This window comes from Orcinus orca, chromosome 1, assembly GCF_937001465.1.
Source record: "Orcinus orca chromosome 1, mOrcOrc1.1, whole genome shotgun sequence".
NCBI lineage: Eukaryota > Metazoa > Chordata > Mammalia > Artiodactyla > Delphinidae > Orcinus > Orcinus orca.
This window is the reverse complement of record NC_064559.1, coordinates 193787329-193804296: the sequence shown is the minus strand read 5'-3', so window position 1 is coordinate 193804296 and position 16968 is coordinate 193787329. Positions and strand designations below refer to the sequence as shown.

The 16968-nt window shown below is 47.2% G+C and overlaps 1 protein-coding gene across 15 annotated transcripts in view; it reads left to right on the top strand.

Moving 5' to 3' along the window:
- NIPAL3 (NIPA like domain containing 3) overlaps positions 1-16819 on the top strand; it is a 73290-nt gene extending 56471 nt beyond the window's left edge. For 10 of the 15 annotated variants that reach the window (XM_033422569.2, XM_033422566.2, XM_033422563.2 and 7 more), the window contains 5 exons: positions 2509-2644; positions 4544-4632; positions 6662-6725; positions 8449-8543; positions 12980-16819. In XM_033422569.2, coding sequence (XP_033278460.1) covers positions 2509-2644; positions 4544-4632; positions 6662-6725; positions 8449-8543; positions 12980-13179 — 584 coding nt within the window. In that variant the 3' untranslated portion in view covers positions 13180-16819. The other 5 variants (XM_033422572.2, XM_033422576.2, XM_033422571.2 and 2 more) reach the window with 5 other exon arrangements.
- Positions 16820-16968: the final 149 nt, after the last annotated feature.

Here is a 16968-nt window from a genome sequence, read left to right as displayed (position 1 = left end):
ACCAAAAGAAAATGTGGGTTTTGTTTACTGAGCTGTGGCATCTGGACCCAGGAGCTGCTGGAGGCCGCCTCAGGCTGGTCCCTCTTCATGGGCGGCTGCAGGAGCTGGGTCCCTGCTAACCGGATGCAGGCCTTGTCAGTTCCATCGTGCTGCTGACGGCATTCGGTATTCTTGAGCCAGACAGACACCCGTCCCCTCAGGGTGCCACCCATTCGAGAGGGAGGAAATGACAGTAAACGAGTTGACAAACACATAGATAGTATAAGTTTGGGCAGTGACAATTACAATGATGAAGAAGAAAGCAGAGTAAGGGTAGGGGTGGGGGGTTAAGAGGTTATTTCAGAGAAGTCAGGGGTGGAACAGGTTCCAACAAGTGAGCCCCTAAGGGTCCGTGTAAGACCTATCAGAGGTTAAGACTTAATTCTGGATTCAAAGGCAAGAATTGATTTTGATTTTGCTATCTTTTTTTTTTTTTCCTTTTAAAGGCATGGGTGCAATGGGGGAAATGGCTCCTAAATCAGATTGGGGCAAGGTTCTAACCCCACACAGAGTTAGATTTACTAAGTAGAGCTGTGAGAAGCACCCCTTCTTCCTGGAGAGGGAGAGGTGGGTGCGGCCCTGCCGCTACCTCCTAGTGACTGTCCCTGTGTCAGCCATGCTGTCCTCTAAAAATGGGCCTAAGAGAACACCCAGATCTCGGGGGGAGAGGCGATTAAATGAGATGAGCGCCGGTCCCCAGTGTGTGTTGTTTCCTTCTGTCCTTCCGACAGCAAGTCCCCATTCCAGCGACAGGCCATAAAACACACAGATATGTCATCATAGGACAGGGCTCCATTTTTTTGTTTTTAACAGCTTTACTGAGATATAGTTTACATACCGTAAAGCTCACCTGTTTAAAGTATACAATTCAGTGATTTTTTTTTTTTTTTTGCGGTACACGGGCCTCTCACTGTTGTGGCCTCTCCCGCTGCGGAGCACAGGCTCCGGACGCGCAGGCTCAGCGGCCATGGCTCACGGGCCCAGCCGCTCCGCGGCATGTGGGATCTTCCCGGACCGGGGCTCGAACCGGTGTCTCCCGCATCGGCAGGCGGACTCTCAACCACTGCGCCACCAGGAAAGCCCCTACAATTCAGTGATTTTTAATATATTCATAGAGGATACAACCATCATCATAATCGAATTTCAGAACATTTTTGTCACCCCAAAAAGAAACCCTGTGCCCGCTAGCAGTCACTCCCCATTTTTCCATCCTCCCAGGCCCTGGCCAATCACTAATCTACTTTCTATCTCTATGGATTTGCCTTTCTGGACGTATTACATAAACGGAATCGTACACCATGTGGCTGTTTGTCCCTGGCCTCTTTCACTGAGCATGATGTTGTAGAGGTTCATTCCTGTTGCAGCATGACTCAGTGGTCCGTTCCTTGATGATTTTGTTTGCAAAGTGGATTGAAGATCACGGTCCCAGAACGTTCTCTCCTGGTGAGTTGGAAGGTCAGAAGGTTCTGAGGCACGTTGGCCAATTCCTTTCTGCCCCCTCCTCACCAACAAGGACAGCCTGGAGAAAGTGCTTGACCTAACTGCCTGCCGATGTTTGAAAACTGTAGTCTAAGTAGCTGAGGAGCCCAGAAGCCACTGTGTCTGCTGGGCTGTTGGCAGGAGAAGGCAAAATGAGCAGATGCTGAGAAAAATAGGAAAGCAAAGCATTTCAGCCAGAACAAGGAACTTCATTTGTACCGTACTTGGGAGTTCCTTGTAATCCCTGCTCTGGCAGGGAAATCCAGCAGTTTAGAGTTACAAGTCATTTCTGCAGCACTGGGTAAAGCAGTGGTCTCCATAGTGAGGTGGGTGTATGGGAAGAAAAAATATTAGAACTGGTATTTATTTTTATCTCCACCTTTTAAGTATATTTCCTACACATGTTTTATGATGTATATACCATATAAGCACAGTGTTACATGACTATAATTTTTAAATAAATGTATATATATTTGAAAAGTATATACATATGCATAGGGGTATGCATTCCAAAACATGTGGAGACCTCTGGTCTAAAGAAATGTTTTTAAAAATACCAGTGAGTAAGCATTTTAATAGACCAAAAAAACAACACAAAAAACTCCTGAGCTCTGTACACACCACATTTTTCTTGTGATTGCCGTGAGAATGATACTCAAAAGAAGTTCATTTATACATTCGATTGTTTTGACCTTGCATTGTGTTCCAGACACAGTGCTGCCACTCTGGAGTTCAGAGTGAACTCACTACCCTTTCTTGGTAGAGTTTAGAAGGGCATTTGGAAATACCCTTTGGAGTTTTGCTTTCCTCTCTGCTTTCACGGGAGGGTACAAAAGAACCAATGCCAATAGGATCTTCTCACCGTGTAAATCACTGGCTGGGCTCTGCCCGTGTTCCCTGCGTTTTGGTCACTTTGTCCTTTGAGTTTATAAACTGTCCCCCCCACCCATGTCTCTGAGGCTGCCACACATCCTTGTTAACCTTCTGCAGGCTCAATGACCGTGGTGACGGTGAAGGCTGTGGCCGGGATGCTCGTCTTGTCCATACAGGGGAACCTGCAGCTCGACTACCCCATCTTCTACGTGATGCTCGTGTGCATGGTGGCGACTGCTATCTATCAAGCCGCGTGAGTTGCAGATTCTTTTCCTGCTGGGCTTCCCCACAAAGGTCTCTTCCAGCTTCTGGGCCTGATGACAATTGGTTTTGAAGCTGTAGGGCAGGTAGAACATGCAAATGTTCTGTCGCCAGGGTTTGGCATCCACTGTGGAGAGAGAGGGGTCACTAATTTGCTGAGTTATCACATGGAGGGGTGCCGTGCTGCTTGAAAAGCCTGGAGTGGATGTATTTTTCCCTCTGCCTCAAAATGTGAGAAGCACACAATCAGAGGCAGCCTCGATTCCCATCTGGACCGAGGTAGGTGCCCACTTCCGGGGCCTCAGAAGAAGCTGTACCGTCCCCGTGAGGCACCTGTCTGTCTGCCCGGTGGAAGACAAAGTTGTCTCCAACTTGCTTGTCCTCAAGAAATCTTTCCAAGTAGAAGAGCAAGGTGATGGTTTCTGCCTCAGAAGCAGCAGTTCTGAGGGTAGGCCTGGGCCTTGCTCACGTCAGAGATCCGGTGCCCAGCAGGGGGCCTGGGCGAGCATGTGGCAAACCTGCGTGGGGACGGAGGGTGGACAGTGCAGGTTTCAGTGTGGTGCATGGGGCCGGTTCACCCCGGACAGGTCAGGCCCTGGACTCCAGCCGCCGGGGCTCACCATCCACCAGCGGTGCCTCCGGGGAACACAGCGGTGACCGCTGCCACCTGGGTGCCCAGTGTAAGCTGTGCTCTCACTGCCTTCACAGGAACTTGAATTCATTTGGTCCCCACGACAATGATATCCTCATTTTGCATGTAAGGAACTGCTGCGAGAGGCCAGGAACTGGCGGAGCTGAGACTGGAACCCCGGCGTCTGTCTCCCTCCCCGTCCCGCGCCCCTCACCCCTCTGCTCTAGGCCTGCTCCTCAGCTTCTCCAAGACACAGATTCCCCGTCTGCAATGGCAATAGCAACAGCCCCTACCTAACAGGACCGCAGCAGGCTTTAGTAGGATCCAGGATAACGTCCAGTAAATAGTAGCTTCTTTTATGATTTTTGTTTTATTATTATGCTGAGTATGACTATGCTTAGTCCTCCTACAATGGTTCTGGTCATCACCCCTGAGCCCCTGTCCAGTGCAAGGCTCTGTGCTGTGCCCTCCAGGGCTCTGTGCTGTGCCCTCCAGGGCTGACAAAGATGATCAGGTGCCCCACCCTCCTCGGGAAGCTTCTCACGCACACATCACACATTCATCAAGGCCTGCTGTGTACCGGGCCCGTGCTGGGCCTTCCACGCACAGAGACATGAGCGATAGTCACTGAACTCAAGGTGCTCACAGCCCTGGTCCAGCCGGGTAAACAGACAATTACAGTTGGGTGGGAAGTGTGTTATGGTGTAAGGAACTTTGCGACAATAACCAAAATGCTATGCAGAGAATAGACAAAGGATACATTCCTAAATGATGGAGTGTTTATCCGCAGTGGAGAGGTTAGGAGTGACTCTAATTTACTCTCTCGTTTTCCTATATTTATTGCAGTGAGAGTTGAATTAAGAAGAAAATTTGTTTAAAAGAATAATTACAACAGGAGGCAGGATGTGATAAGCGCTACAGGAGTTTCTTGGAGTGTTAAGGGCCCAGGAATGGCTTTTTAGTGGGTAGGGGATGCAGGGGACACAGAGGTGAGAAGGGCATTGCGGTGATAAGAACTATGTGGTCAGAGGTGTTGGACGGGGAGAGGGATGGGCCTCAGGCTGTGTGTCCAGAGGAAGAACAGAAGCAGAGCGTGAACCCCAGCCCAGGAGACACACAAGGCTGGCATGCTTATAATCCCAAGGAATATTCCTTCATGCCTCATCTTCGTATTTTCAGACCAAGCCTGCGGTCATCGGCTGTCACCTCGGCCTTCCAACATCCCCACAGCCCACTGACCAGAGTGCTTTTGTGTTGAAGGTTTTTAGGTCAGGCCTCACAGATGTATGACTCCTCTCTGATTGCCAGCGTGGGCTACATTCTATCCACTACCGTGGCTATCACAGCAGGTAAGGGTGCGGTCGCTAGATTTCTGTCTTCTACCTTGACAGCAGGGACATTACCCCAGTGTGGAGGGAAGGGGCGCTGCCTCTGTCAGAAGGCCAATTCTGCTGACTTGTTCTGCCTGTCCCAGTTGTAGATGGTTTTGTGGGGAAAGCGCAGGATTTAGAGCCAGAGAGGCCTAGGTTTGCACCCCAGCACAGACACGGAGCTGTGTAGCTCTGGGAAAATCACTTCACCTCTCTGAGCCTCAGTTCCACATTCATAACATGGGAGTAATAATACTTTCCTCCTAGAATTGAAATATGTATAGTCCAAATGTCCCCTACTTTGTACTGCTTGTGTTAGGTTTCTTTAACAGTGTTTACCATCATCTGCTAACTCCACAGCCTCCACTGGCCAAGTGACCACACATTTCTTCTGTATAATTTTTAGAGATCATGAGTATGCACATAACACGTGCTCAGTAAGTGATCATCATCTCTATTACATTCCCCTTTTCTTCTACTCCACCCCTATATGTTTTTTCCTTTTCTTTCTGAGATGGCTTCAGAGGCTGCAAGCATATTTGTGTGTGTGTGTGTGTGTGTGTGTGTGTATGTGTCGGGTTTTTTTGTTTGTTTGTTTTAAATGGCAATGGTGACTAAGATTTTCAGAGTAAAAAGACCAGTAACAACCAGTGTGCCTCCCTTTGAGGAAGGCCCAGCCGGAAAGCCATATATTTCGCACTGCAGTTTGGACGAGTGGTGCCCAAACTGGTGTTCACAGAGGTTAGAACAAGAGGGCACACAGCCTGCCAGGGCCTGTGCCATGAGCGGGACCAGGGATTGAGCGGGGCTTGACCCAGAGCAGCCAGAAAGCTAACCTCGTGCAGAGATTTAAGTCATGGTCAACAGCTTCGGTCCAGGCAAGATTGAAAGGGATAGAAACACCGTGGTTGAGTCCGCAGTCAGGCAGGGAATCAGGAGCTCCGGGCAGGGTTGGGGTGGTGGGGTGTGAAGTGGGTCCAGACAGACGCTGGCTGCAGGGTGAGGGCGGCAGGCCTGTGGCACTGCCACACTGCAGGGTGTGACATCTGCCAGTCTCATGAGGTTAGAAAGCTCCGGTGACTTAACCATGAAGCCTTGGTTTTCCATCTTAAGAAAGATGGGGGGAAAATGTGGTACATATATACAGTGGAATATTACTCAGCCATAAAAAAGAATGAAATAATGCCATTTGCAGCAACGTGAATGGACTTAGAGATTGTCATACTGAGTGAAGTTAAGTCAGTGAAAGACAAATATCATATGATATCACTTATATGTGGAATCTAAATAAAAGGTACAAATGAACTTATCTACAAAATAGAAATAGAGTTACATATTTAGAAAGCAAACTTATGGTTACAAGGGGGTAAAGGGGAGGGGAGGAATAAATTGGGAGATTGGGATTGGCATATACACACTACTATATATAAAATAGGTAACTAATAAGGACCTACTGTATAGCACAGGCAACTCTACTCAACACTCTGTAATGGCCTATATGGGAAAAGAATCTAAAAAAGAGTTGATACATGTATATGTATAACTGATTCACTTTGCTGTACACCTGAAACTAACACAACATTGTAAATCAACTATACTCCTATAAAAACTTAACAAAAAAGAAAAAGAAAGAAAGATGAGGGAGAGGAGTGTATAAAAACTGGTAAGTCTCTAGTTTAGCTCATAGTGTCGTTTCACTGGGGGAAGCTGGGCACAGGGTACGTGGGAATTCCGTACTATTTCTGTGCATCTAATATTATCTCAAAATAAAAAGTTAAGAAAAAAAAGATGGAGGTAAGAGGGACCTAGGTGGGGGAGAAAGAGAAGACAGTCTATTCCCCCCAAATGGCTTTTATTCCATTCTGCTAATCTCTTACTACGTGCAGTCGTAGTATTTTGGACCCCTTTGGTATTCTGTAGGGAAGGGAGCTTCGCCAGATCCTAAACAGACTGGCAGGTAGGTGATTTGAAAACAGCTCACCCGCATTTTCCATTCTTTGCTGCTCAGGCGCCATCTTCTACCTGGACTTCCTCGGGGAGGACGTGCTGCACGTCTGCATGTTTGCACTGGGGTGAGTCCCATCCTGCTCCCTGGCCCCGAATTCCAGGCAGGGTGCCCCTCTCTCCCTACCCCTGCTCCAGCCTCTCAGGCAGTCCCTTAGAGCCAGAGGAGCAGCTGGCAGTGGGAGCTTTGTCCCCAGAGGTGAGCGTTTCATTCCCCATAGGGCTTTACTTTTCCTTTCTTCTCTTTTGGGCTTTAATCTCCTTGTCATTTTGAACACATCACAATTTGATGCAGGAAAGACTCTCAACCTCACCTCAGATCAAAGACATGGATACTGAAGCTGAACGAGATGCCATCATTTTGCAAAACCTAACAGGAGGGGTAATGTCCCATGTTGGCAAGAGGATGAGGAGCCCAGCTCTCTGCCACAGTGTGAGAAGTTCTTTAACGTGGGAGGACAGTTTGGCGATAACAGTGAGATTTTTAAATGAGCTTCTTGACGCAGCCTTCCATTTCTAATCATTTATCTTGGAAAAGTAAATGATGGATGTAACGCCACATGTATGAGGGTGTTTGTTATTTTTTAAATTAATTGTATAAGCAAATAATTGGAAACAACCTAAATGCCCATCAGTAAAATACAGGTTAAATACATTACACATCTTCGTATAATTAAGTACCATACTGCCATTTTGAAAAATTGAGGTCAGTCTATTGGTACTGACGTAGAACCATGTCTAGGATACATTGAATGAAAAAAGTTACATTTTTTAAAATGTATAGTATACCCTATGAGCCAGCAATTCCACATCTAGATATAGACCCAAAAGAAATTAGTTATATATATATTGACAAAATGACTTGTACATGATACTTACAGTAGCTTTATTCATTATATACCCAAACTGGATACAACAGGAGAGTGGAAAACAAGTTCTGATATATTCAGACAATGGATCAGATAATGCGTTCCACACAACAATAAAAAAATAATGAACTACTAATGCACACAATGAAGTGGATGCATCTTAAAAACATTTATCAGGCGAAAGAAGTCAGACATAGAAGAGTACACGCTGTATTGTTTAACTCACAAGAAGTTGAAGAACGGGCCAGTCGATTCTGTGGACGTCAGAACAGTGGTTTCCTCTGGGGAAGGGTCTGCATGAATGGGGAAGGGGCACAGGAAACTTTCTGTGGGTAAGGGATGGAAATGACTCCTCTATTGACCTGGGTGGTGATCCCACGAGTGTGTGCACAGGTAAGATTAATCGAGCTCCGCATTTAGGGATTGTGCGTTTTATTGCCTGTAAATTATGCCTCAGTTTTTAGAAAGTGTGCTTGTTTATCTAAGCTCTGGAGAAAAGAGCAAAACAAAAAAAGACTCTGGAAGAATATACACCTATAGTGGGGGCGAGTACAGGGACTTCCTATTTTTTACTTTCTCTGCTCCAGTATTGATTGAATTTAGGCCATAAAGAACTTCTTAATTAAAAAAAAAATCTTTAAAGGCAGGGTTCTGAGATGCAGCGTAAGTGGAGGTGAGAGTTTGGCCAAGGATGGCCTGATTTGTTCTGATTGAGGCTTGTGTGGGCTGCACGGGCTTGTTATTATTTATCTTGCATCTGCTTCCTGCTGATCCCAGGCCCGGCCGCCTCTCAGGGCCGCTCAGCAGTGAGCCCACCTCCGCAGCCTGCCACCCTGTTTTCCCCTTTTTTCCATTACTCACGTTTGAAAGCATCCCTCCCAACCTCACTCTGGCCTTGTTTCTCTTCATCTGTGTTTGCCAGGTGCCTCATCGCATTCTTGGGCGTCTTCTTAATCACACGTAACAGGAAGAAGGCCATTCCCTTTGAGCCCTACATTTCCATGGATGCCATGCCAGGTAACATTCAAATCCAGCTGGCCAGCCCATCCACATAGAATGACTGCTACTTCCTGTTTAAAAAGACACAACCAGCCTCTGGGTTTGGTGCAGGGAAGGTGTGCTGTGCTATTATGATGTGACTGTCTCTCTTTTTTTTCTTTCTGTTTTTTTGTGGGGTTTTTTTGGTTTTTTGTTTGATCTCAGTTTGCAAACGAGGAGGCAATGGCTGAGGCACCTCGATTGGTTTTGCGCACATCTTGCCAGTTCTCATGTCAATTTGGGGATCTTTTAAAGACAGTTCTGATTCACACTGGATATAATTCTCATCTGCAGCACCAGGCTTCATGCCTGCAAAAGGAAAAATCCAGTTCATCTCAGTGGAATGGAATGACCAGAGAGGGGAAGGAAAATAGGGTGAATGAAATTCAAATACCATAACCTCACTCCTTAGATTCCACAAGGGAGTGGATTGTTCTGGAGAGCCTAGTTCCCCAGGGAGCTCAGGGTTCACACTGAGAAGCACAGGTTCAAACGGCAGGAACGAAAATGTGTGAATCAGCTGAGTACTGCACAAAAGGGAGTGATGGGGCTTGTAGAGGACTGGAGAGCACTTTCCAGCCTCAAGGGATTCAGATGAGAAGGTTAAGATGTTGGGCAGCCCCAGCTAGATTTGCTGACCTAAATTCTATAGCATACTAGCGGCCCCTAGCTTTCACTCTTTAACTCAAATTTAATTTTTATTTTGGATATATAAAATGGAACTCTCTCCAAAGCATAATCTCCCACCCTCCATTAAGACGGTCTTGTGAACAAAAGACAGTCACAGTGATGGAGTAGAGTACTACTTAATAAAGTACTCGGGAGGCAGGTGTGTTCTCAGGGCTGACCGAGGTGCCCATGATTTAAATGGCCCCAGGGTTTATGTGTCTACTTTTTATATTATTTCTTCATCTCTTGCTATTAAGCTGTTGTCTGTCATTCTTGCTGTTACCAGCCTGCCTGTGTGTAGCAGCTCCGTGTCAATCTTCTCATTTGACCCAAGTTGTTCGAATCATGTATAAAATTAAAATAAATAAGCTCTGAGTTGGGGCCTTAAGGTTTCTCCTACGAGTTAAGTGCATGAGCTTTAGTGCATGGACTTTTGAAACATCTAATCTGGCTGCTCAGATGCCTTTTTTGCTTACTTCCTTGTTTCTCGGCTGTGTTCCGGATAGATGAGGGCGCTGGATAGCTGAATTCCAGATAGGTGAGGTGTCAACTCTGTGTGTGCAAGTATGTGTATGTACATGTGTGTTTGTGTGTTTATAAACCGTGTATGTGTATACATCTATATAAGTATTTGCGTATATGCAGATGTGTTTTCTGGTAGAAGATAGAAGGTAACCTAAGGTAATCTTAGGTATCCGCATTCTGTGATCTGTTTGTGGACGTGGCTCTCGCTTCCTCTTTGTGCCTTGTGACCGGTGGGAAGTTGGATGTTGGAGAAAGGAGACCTGCCCTCGTGCCGTGGCATGTCAGGACTTCTGAGTAGGCCTGGCTTCTGTACTTTGAAGCTGAGCGTGGGCTTGGAGTTCAGATGACCTGGATTCAAATCCCGGCTCTCAACCACCTACCTGCTGAGTGACCTTGGGCGTGTGCCCGGACCTCCCAAGGCCTCTGACCCTCGCTTGTAAATTGGGATTCCTTTTCCCAGGGTAGTGGGATAATATGTTAAAGGCCCCTTGCACAATGTCTGGGACCTGGTAGATGCCTGGTTGAATTTGGTTTCACCTTGTTTTTACTTGAAAAAAGACTGTGAAAATTTCAAACACTTGTTTGACCTGATGTCAGGTAAAATAAGAAGAAGAAAACTCTTAAACAGAGACGCTTTTCCAGCTGCTTGGTTTCCCTGGTCAGCATCAGGGCCTCCCTGGCTTTGGGTCTAACCAGATTGATATCTTCACAACCAACTAGTAGTCATGGTTCAAGAGGCATTCAAGTTCTGAAAATTAACTACACGCCATAGTTAGGAGAGGCTTGAAATAATTCTAGCACCTGGAAGACTTCTAGAAAATGAGAAGGAGAAAAACAGTCCCTGGCAGCGAGGAGCTGGCCTGGCTCTCACAGCTGGGCCTTGGTGTTCCTGGCTGAACATAGACCATTTCACAGAACATCAACATCACACAAGGTCATTCTGGGACTGTGATGGATCAAGACACAAACAGGACCATGCCATTGTCATGTCCAAACACAGGCAAACATGAACATTGTCCAAACCATAGAAAGACCAACCATCCCCCTCACATGAGTGACTGCTGCTTCTTTACCAATCACAGCTTTAGTCTCCATCTAGTCTTCTTTCCTTCTAGGTAACAATCATTAAGATCCCCAGTTATAGAATTATCCCCACTTCCTGACAGCATCTAATTGAAAGCAAAGCCCTGCTTCCTTAAACCCTCCTGAAATCACCTAACACAACCCAAATTCTGTAGTAAGTCCTTCTAATACCCTCTTACTGAAACAGCTCCCCGTGACGTACGCCTCCTTCACTGAAATGAGTCAAGAAACCCAAATTTGTTAGACTATAGGTGTATTCCTGGTGGGTTTTGGCTGGGGAACGTTGACAAAGCTAAACTATGCCTGGTAAGCCAACTCTCTTCCCTGAGGAATAGGCATCCCCTCATCTCCTCCCAATTCCCTCCCCAAAATCTAAATCACAGACTCTTAAACTGTACCCTTCAAATTCCCGTCAGCCGGGCTTCCCTGGTGGCGCAGTGGTTGAGAGTCCGCCTGCCGATGCAGGGGACATGGGCTCGTGCCCCGGTCCAGGAGGATCCCACATGCCGCGGAGCGGCTGGGCCCGTGAGCCGTGGCCGCTGATCCTGCGCGTCCGGAGCCTGTGCTCCGCAACGGGAGAGGCCACAACAGTGAGAGGCCCGCGTACCACAAAAAAATTCCCATCAGCCAAGGCTTGTGCAGTGTGGAAGCAAAGGCCCTTCCACAGACTGGGTCTTCCCAGGCCATTTGCAGAGTAGATAAGAGCATGGGCTTCGGTGTCCAATCCCAGCTCTGTCTCTCATTAGCTGTGTGTCCTTGAGCAAGTTACTTTACCTCTCTGAATCTCTGTGTTCTTCTCTGGAAAAGGAGGATAGTAGCATATTTCTGTCATAGGATTTGGGGGGATTAAGGTCTATAGGGAGCCCACACAGCATTCTGGTTAAGAGTGTGGGCTTCAGAATTTAAACCACCTGAGTCTGCACCCCAGAGCTGCCACTTGCTAGCTTGGCGACCTCAGGCAAGTTCCTTAACTTCCAACTGCCTCATTTTCCTAATCAATAGTTGTGCGAATCAAATGAGATAAAACTTTATAACTCTTGGGCTTCCCTGGTGGCGCAGTGGTTGAGAGTCTGCCTGCCGATGCAGGGGACACGGGTTCGTGCCCCGGTCTGGGAAGATCCCACATGCCGCGGAGCGGCTGGGCCCGTGAGCCGTGGCCGCTGAGCCTGCGCGTCCGGAGCTCCGCAACGGGAGAGGCCACAGCAGTGAGAGCCCCACTTACCGCAAAAAAAACAAAACAAAACAAAACTTTGTAACTATTTAGAACAGTGTCTGCCCCCAACTAAATGCTCAGTCCTCATCAGCCATTATCATTACTGCTGTTGTTGTTACTATTACTATTTAAAGCACTTAGCCCAGTGCGTCAGGCATAAGAAGCAGTCAGATGTCAGCTGTTATTATCATCATGGTTTCATGGAAGATAATTTGCATTCAGCGTTTTTATTACTCAACCGGGGGCAAGAGAATTTGAAGGGTCTTAATTCCCTACCAGGAAAAGAACTGGCCTCAGAGGAGGCCAGGTCCTACGTAGCTAGGGGAATTGTAGACTACATTTAAAGGAATTAATGACTAAAGTCTTTGCCCTCAAATGTAAGTAGAAATCCGACATCAGTGTGCCCAGAGGTAATAAGCAAAATCGCACCTTACTCCATATGTGGATCAGGGATGTTAACGTCAAAACTCTCCCTCTGAGCATCATAATACATGTGTCACCATCATGTATCCACGACACAAAAGTTTTCGTCTTCTCTCAACAGTATAATGAAGTTTTCTGGATCCTGATTCAATTCAGCGAAAAGTGTTGGCATCTACCACGTTCACAACACAGTGTTGGTTCCACTTGCCCTGTGGCCCGGACATTCCCACCTCATTCTAAGCCAATGGTTTCTTTTGACAGTGGCTGGTCTGTGTGCTTATTTCCTGAAGAGTCATCCTTTGTTGCTTAGCAACTATAATATTTCTAGTGTATATTTATGGGTGCTCTTTTTTTGTTCAATCCAAACCATTCAGGAAGTTGACAGTGCACATGCTTAGCTCCTGAGCACTGTGATTAGTCTGTGGTGGGATAGAGGAGGATGAGATGCAGCCTCCTTTGGCCCCATTGCATAATGATTTGGGGGAAATGAATTTCATTTCAGGTATGCAAAACATGCATGACAAAGGGATGACCGTCCAGCCTGACCTCAAAGCTTCTTTTTCCTACGGGGCCCTGGAAAACAATGACAACATTTCTGAGATCTACGCTCCCGCCACGCTGCCCATCATGCAGGAAGAACACGGCTCTAGAAGCGCCTCTGGGGTTCCCTATCGCGTCCTGGAACACACCAAGAAGGAGTGAGCCCACCTTGAAGGAGACTCACCTCCTCTCCATTTACAGCTGCTCAAGCCATGCTGATAGCGGTTCAACCCTTAATTCTAAAACTTGCCTTTCAAGTCTTATTTTTTTAATCCAAGAACTCTGTGGACAGGGATCTTGAAAAGCCTTCGTCTCTGGCAAAGGGCAGATTATCTTGGTCCTGGAAGTTTCAGATGATGAGGGTGGGGCTGGGGTGGGGGGCCGAAAGCAGTATTCTAGGTGGGCAGTACAGAGTTCAGCCTCTGCCTGATTTAGCCCAATGAGATTTGGAAAGCCGTTGTCATCCTTGAGGATGGGAACTGGGTTTCCCCAGTCAGTGACCAAAGGTGGCCACATTCTTTAGAGCTAAAGCAAGGCAGAGATTCTGCCCTTATACTTTCCAAATCCATTGAAAGGCTGGAAACCTCCAAATCTAGTCTTCCCTCACCTTATGTGCAGGCCTGATCTCTACCCACCTCCCTCTTGATTCTGTACTTGAGATAACCTTTGTGTCGCCTTCACACGGCATGGTGAACCAGCCCTGGGTGTAACATCCTGTCACTTGCCTGTAGGAAATGCACATCTGCTTTCTGATGGTCTGTGCCGCCCCAGTGAGTGTGTGCTTGATGTGTTTATACTGGATCCACTCTGAAAACGAATTTGGTTTTGGTTCTGTGAATTACTTGGTTGCTTTCTTTCCCCTCAAAGGAACTGAGAAATTAAGAGAAGAAGGGGAAGAATAAGAAAGACAGGAGCAGGGGTCATGAGCCTTCAGCCCATAAAGGGAGAAAAATCCCTTTTCATTTTGCAAGAGGTGATTGCATCACCTATAAAGGACGGACAGACAATCTGGCTGTTGTATGTGTATTTTCCTGCACACCAGGGTCCTCTGGGAAAACCAGGGGTGCTCATTTCAGAGACAGCCTCACTCAGCTCTCCTCTCTCCTCTCCCTTATAGATTGACAGACCAAGCTTGAGTCATTGGTTAACTTCCTTGGGGTCGATAGACTCTTTGGGTCCTCATCCCCGTGCACGTACATCTGGAAGTAGGCATTCTCAGAAATGGGGCTGCTGCTGGCTGGCTGGCTGGCTGCGTACACGATTGTCTTCCCCTAGACTGACTGTATGCTTTTGAGAATGGCAGGTAAAGGTCTGCAAACTTTAATGAAAATAAGGATCCCCTAGGGAGTTTATTTAACATACAGATTCCTCCACCCCAACCACAGGTACTCTGATTAAGTGGGACTGGGACCGGGCCCAAGAGTCTGCATTCTTAACTGGCAGCACAGGTGATCCTGAGGCAGGTAATCCTGCCTGTATCACACACCTTGAAAACCTAATAACTGAGAGAGACAGTCTGCTGAAACCCTGACACACCCCTGCTGGAAGGTTGGAATTACCATTCCTTGTCTCCTCTTGGGGGTTCATTTGGCAGGCCGAATATTCCCCGTAGGATCCAGGGCATTTCTGCATCCAGTGATTACTTCTTAGAACTACACTTCCTGCTTCCCTAGGCGGCCTTGAACTAACTGGCAAGATAACAGTGTTAACAGACCCGTGTTGATAGATCATTAACCTTTATGGATTTGCTTCATACTGATTTGATTTAGTACCTTGACTTCAAAACTGATATCTGTTGCCTGTGATAACCACTTCTGTATTGTGTCTTACCTGCCTAAGAAGGCAACAGACGATGACTTTTTTTTCCTTTAGAATAAGTATCAAAACAGTATTTATGAGGCACTTACTATGTGTTAAGCATTTGGACAGTGAGGGCTACAAGTAATAAGACCTGGTTTCTGCACTCCAAGCCAGCCGTGAGAGACACAAATACCTGGTCAACTATGACAGGGCGGGCCGAGTGCAATAGCGGACCACAGAAAATGACGGTTATGGAGGTCCTGCTAAAGGTCAGGCCCTGAGCCCGGAACTGGGTATTCAGAATTGGAGATGATTTAGGCTCCACTCATGGATGGGTGGCAAATCTAGCTAAGATTTGGGCAAAGCATAGAAAGTAGGGTGATCACCCCCAGGCAGAGGGGCCAGCATTTGCAAAGACACAGAGATGGGTTGAGGCGGGTGGCAAAGGAAGAGCCGGGGTAGGTAATGGGAAATGAGCCTGGAAAGATAAGCAGTGGAGGTAGAATCATGGAGGGACTGGAAGGCCTGGCCGAGGAGTTTAAACATATCCTAGAGAACATGGGAGCCATTGATGGTTCATGAGGAAGAGAGTGGCAGGATCCGCACTGATTGGAAAGGAGGCCCTATGCAGTTCGGAGGAAGACTCTGAAGGGGTAATAAAACTCACTTTTCAAGGTCAGGCTGCACAGCTGCAGGAACAAAACACAAAAGGGGAATTAAAATCCAATTTCGCTGCTATTCACATTTTCCCAGTGATGTTTCTAATGTGGGCCGGGAGGGGGTGTGAGGGCAGAGTGGATAAAGGGAAGGTGAGCGGGGAGGCCATTTAAATGTGTCAAACCCAGGTGATCATTTGGTATCTTATGTGCTCCCAGCCTTACTCTGCCCCCTTCCCTTGGTTTTGTGTTGGGTCTTTTAACCTGGAGTCAGGCAACAGTGATGAATGGATTGAAAGCACATTGTAATCTCAGGTCAGCTGACAGTCATGGGTTCAGTGCCACCCAGGAGCTGCCTTCAGGTTTGGGGCAACAGCGCCATCCCGTGAGGCTGAGTACAGGAAGGTTGTGCAGGGTTGCATGGTGGCTGCGGAGTGGAAGCCAGGGTAGGTCACCTGGGTCCCGGGAAGAACGGCTGATGTGGCGCCATGGTCCCCAGAATTCTGACTCTGTCTTGGGCTGGCATCTCCCAGTCTTTGTCCCTGAGTGTAAATGGACGGTTTGCTGGTGGCAGATAAGCAGCGCTTGCTGTTAGGGTGGGGCACAAGGACATCAGCTTTCCACTCACAGCCCTATCTCTTTATTTTCTCATGGCTCTCACGTCGCCAAGCCTCTCGAAGGCTCCAGGCAACAATACGTATCCTACCGCCATCTCCCTTCTCACAGCAAGGTCACCAAACTTGGGTTTCAGCTTTCCACTTGTTCTCTGGCTTCCTCTCCCCACCCCACTCTGTTCCCCTCTTCTAAAGGCTGGGATTCTGGGGTCCCTAATCAGACATTAAAAGCAGTTCTTCACAGATGGGTGCCTGCAGCTTTTGAAGGGACCTAAGCCCCATTCCACCCGCCCCCAGCCCTCCCACGAAGCCGCAGGTCTGACATGCCATCACGTGAAGTCTCAGATCATGCGAGGGTTTTGCAGGATGGAGTTGAACACTGGGTAGGCAAGGGAGGATTGACATCTCCATGGCTCTTCTGGTGGAAATGAGGCGGCTTGATGGTACAGTGTGGAGACAAGATGTCCCTCAGGGTAGTGTTGGGGAATCTCCAACCCTCAGCCTTGTGAATTCCAAATCTGGTCCAACACTGGCTGACAGGCAAAAAATTTTACTGTGTGTTTCTCTGAGAAGCTGTGTAAATCATGTCACCTTAGGATATATTCTATGTGGAAGCCCACATTTTGTTGATTTAGTGACTAAAGTATGGCATGTCTTATTTTTCAAAAGAATGTATGTGCTATGTGCAAATAGCATTATGAAGTGGTATTTAATTAAAGAAAATCCATGTGATGCCTATTGAGTTTGAGTCTTTTATGTTTGGTTAATCCTTTCCAGAGTTATCTACGACAGTGCTGTCCAATGGAACTTTCTGCAACGATGGAAATGTTCCATGTCTGTGCTGCCCAAACGGCAGCCACTATCCACGTGTGGCTATTGAG